The sequence below is a fragment of the Marmota marmota genome, unplaced genomic scaffold (assembly GCF_001458135.2).
Source record: "Marmota marmota marmota unplaced genomic scaffold, marMar, whole genome shotgun sequence".
Taxonomy (NCBI): domain Eukaryota; kingdom Metazoa; phylum Chordata; class Mammalia; order Rodentia; family Sciuridae; genus Marmota; species Marmota marmota.
Window position 1 is genome coordinate 7,566,401 of NW_026000241.1, and position 3,217 is coordinate 7,569,617.

General features: G+C 53.4%; 1 protein-coding gene across 1 annotated transcript in view; it reads left to right on the forward strand.

Moving 5' to 3' along the window:
- Ndufa13 (NADH:ubiquinone oxidoreductase subunit A13) overlaps positions 1–3,160 on the forward strand; it is a 7,507-nt gene extending 4,347 nt beyond the window's left edge. Inside the window, exons 2-5 of the mRNA XM_015489314.2 lie at positions 1,196–1,274; positions 2,268–2,339; positions 2,717–2,786; positions 2,987–3,160. Coding sequence (XP_015344800.1) covers positions 1,196–1,274; positions 2,268–2,339; positions 2,717–2,786; positions 2,987–3,106 — 341 coding nt within the window. The 3' untranslated portion in view covers positions 3,107–3,160. The remainder of the gene's footprint in view (positions 1–1,195; positions 1,275–2,267; positions 2,340–2,716; positions 2,787–2,986) is intronic.
- The last annotated feature ends 57 nt before the right edge of the window (positions 3,161–3,217 follow it).

The window sequence follows — 3,217 nt, forward strand, 5'->3', positions numbered from 1 at the left end:
TTTTTTTTTTTTTTTTTTTTTTTTTTTTACTATGGGTAAAAAATTGAGCATTTCTCATTTACCTTGAGATCTAGCAGAGATACCAGGCAACTAACCCCATGCCAGAGCTGACAGATGGATACACTGATTGTCCCCCACATGCACCATGGGGTCCTGACTCCCAGAGTTCTGCTCTGCCACCCCAGGAGGCCCAGAGATGGCCTCACCTACTATCTGCTCTCATTTGCTGAATGTTAACTTGAGTTCTACTGGTCTGAACCTGTCACTTTGTCCCAGCATCCACCAGGCCTATTTGGAGAAGAGACTGAAGTTGAAAAGATTAGGGGGAAGCAGGGAGGGGACCACACCCCAGGTGACTCAGGCCGCCTTGAAGACCCCAGCTGGCCTTCAGCCTGTCACTCAGGATTAGAGGAGGGGCTCCTGCTGGTCCTCAGTAAATATTCATGGTGGCCTCTGTCTCTCCCCTGGGTGCTAGGCAAGGGGCCAAACCCTGCTGAGCCCAGAGGTAGCAATACCACCCCTGAAGCCGAGGGGCTAGCTGGGGTGACTCTGCAGGGCACTGCCTACTTCCGGTGGCTGCATGCTACCCTCTATGGGCAGCATAAGGGGTGGTGACCCAGGTGGCCAGGAGATACCACAGAGCTGGGACCCAGCCATGGACACTCAAAGCCTTCCTTCCTGTTGGGGACCAGCCTGCTGACTGGAAACCATATAACTTTCTAGAAGAAAGAAAGAACCAGGGCCACTAAACCACAAACATCTAGACCATTGGGTTCTCCAGTAGCCCCTGCCTGTTCTGTACCTTCCAGAAACCCTGGCATTGGGTCAGAGGTGTTGTAGCCCAGGCAGTCCCACTTGTGAGAGAAAAGCTTCCTGGTGTCACCTCACTTGACTGTAGAGCATGTGGACACAATAAAAGTGACCTGGAGTTCAAGGAGAGAGGGATGGGGCCTCATGCCAAGTAGTGAACTATATGGAATGGGGCCAGTAGACATTCACAAATAAAGAAGAGTCTGAAGAAATACATGCTAGACTGAGGTTGCCACCAAGTCCTGGGTATTTCTGGGGTAGACTTCTGCCTCCCCTCTTGTTTGTCTTTGTAGAGTATTTGTACAGCAAGTAGATGTTCCCTCACAAGAGGAAACAACAGGGCAGTGACCTGTTACACCAATGGGGTGCCTCCTTGTCTCCACAGGCTACAGCATGTTTGCCGTGGGTATTGGGACTTTACTCATTGGGTACTGGAGCATGATGAAATGGAATCGCGAGCGCAGGTAGGTCCCATGGTTCAGGAAGAGTGGGGGTGTCTTCTGAAAAGATCCCCCCTCACTGGTTGACAGGGATGCAATAGTGTCTGGAGTGCAGTCTACTTCCAAGCTGGTGAGGCTAGAGTTGTATGTCAGACTTGGCCACGTAGACCAGGCCTAAAAGTATAGGTTCTGACCTTCACTTCCATTTCTAGACCTGATGCTCAAGAAATGTCTGGTAAGCAAGGCGCTCATGACCACATGTTTAGCAGCCTACCCTTCAGCCTTTGAGGCCACGAACCCTACAGGTCCAGGTTAGTAGAAGACCTTGAGTGGTCGAGGGGCAGACCTCTGACAGCCTCACAGCAGGTTTTTGTCAGTGATAATCAGGCAAGGATGATGATCAGGGCTTAGAAACCAGAAGCTGTGACCCCCCTGGGGCCAGAGAAACTAAGGCCAGGCATCCCTGGGTCACAGGAGAGGAGATGGCCAGAGACCTCCCTGAGTCACATCACTGGGCACTCCGCTCATCAACCTCCTTAAAGCATACACTGGACTAGCTTTCCATGGGGACCTTGGAAACTGCCAGAGAGCAAGGAGAAAAAAAGAGGGATGCACAGGCTCCGCCTGCCTTGGCCTCACACCCTGTGGTTATTTTGAGATGAAGGGGACTTTGGTTTTCTAAAGCCCAGAGCCCCGTGATGAATCTGTCCCCACTCCTTCACTGTGATCATCAGGCAGGGCTATTTTTAGGATTTAAAAAAAAAGTTTTTAATTGAAAAGAAAGTATTAAGCCAACAGTCTTGTGGACAGATGCCTCTGCCAACTTCCCGCCTTCACCCACTCATTTGCCCTCATCTCCGGCTCTGGCCTCCTCCCACCACCACCCTCCAGGCTGCCACTATTACCTCCCTCTTCCTTTCTCCCTCCCCCATATAGCACCCTGGGTGTTTGAGGGCCATTTTGTCTGTACACACTCCAACCTTGCTTCGTCCTAATGTCAATTTCTGGGTTTCATAGGCGCCTGCAGATTGAGGACCTGGAAGCCCGGATTGCACTGATGCCTCTGTTTCAGGCAGAAAGGGATCGCAGGTAGGTCTACTGGCCAGGGTTGGGAGGTTATAGGCCTGAGTGTCCCGGCCTACAAGGCTTTACCTGCATCCAGGACAATGGCCGTGGTGCATGCATGAACTGTCAGCCGCACTCTGGAGCACACAGGGCTGGCATCACCCTTAAAGAGGGCCAAAACATGACCTAGTGGAGAGTCCAGAGGGGAGAATGGGAAGACTTCCTGGAGGAAGGCACGTAGAGGCAGGGGCAGGAGACAGGGTAGGAATTTGCCAGGGGAAGTAAAGGAAGGAAGAAGAGCAATGGGGAGAGGGCTGGAGCAGTAGGAGGGAGGCGGGCACCTCTGGCAGAGGAGCGAGCGCAGTCCTGCTCAGTCCCTACCACCTGTGCCATCCCTGCAGGATCTTGCAGATGCTTCGGGAGAACCTGGAGGAGGAAGCCATCATCATGAAAGATGTGCCTGACTGGAAGGTGGGTCCTGGCCTCCAGGGCCACAGGGCTGGAGGGTCATTCACACAGCCTTCTACAGAAAGCCCAGGACTGAGTGGGGTGATGGTGGCCTGGTCCAGGATTGGGGAAATGGCAGCTCCTGGCCCCAGCACAGGGGCCACTAGTCCTTGGGGGGTGCTAACTAGTGCTGTGCCTCCACCAATAGCCCCCTGTCCCCACAGGTGGGTGAATCTGTGTTCCACACACAGCGCTGGGTGAGCCCCACAATAGGCGAGCTGTACGGACTGCGCACCACGGAGGAACTACTCAACGCCAACTACGGATTCATGTTATACACGTAGCTGAACAATCTCCCCTCTCCGCCAGGAAAAAAATAAACGCTCTGGAGTCCTGCCTGTCTGTGCCCTGGGCACTGAGGGGGGGTGTGGGGGGAGGAGGGGATCCAAGGTCAC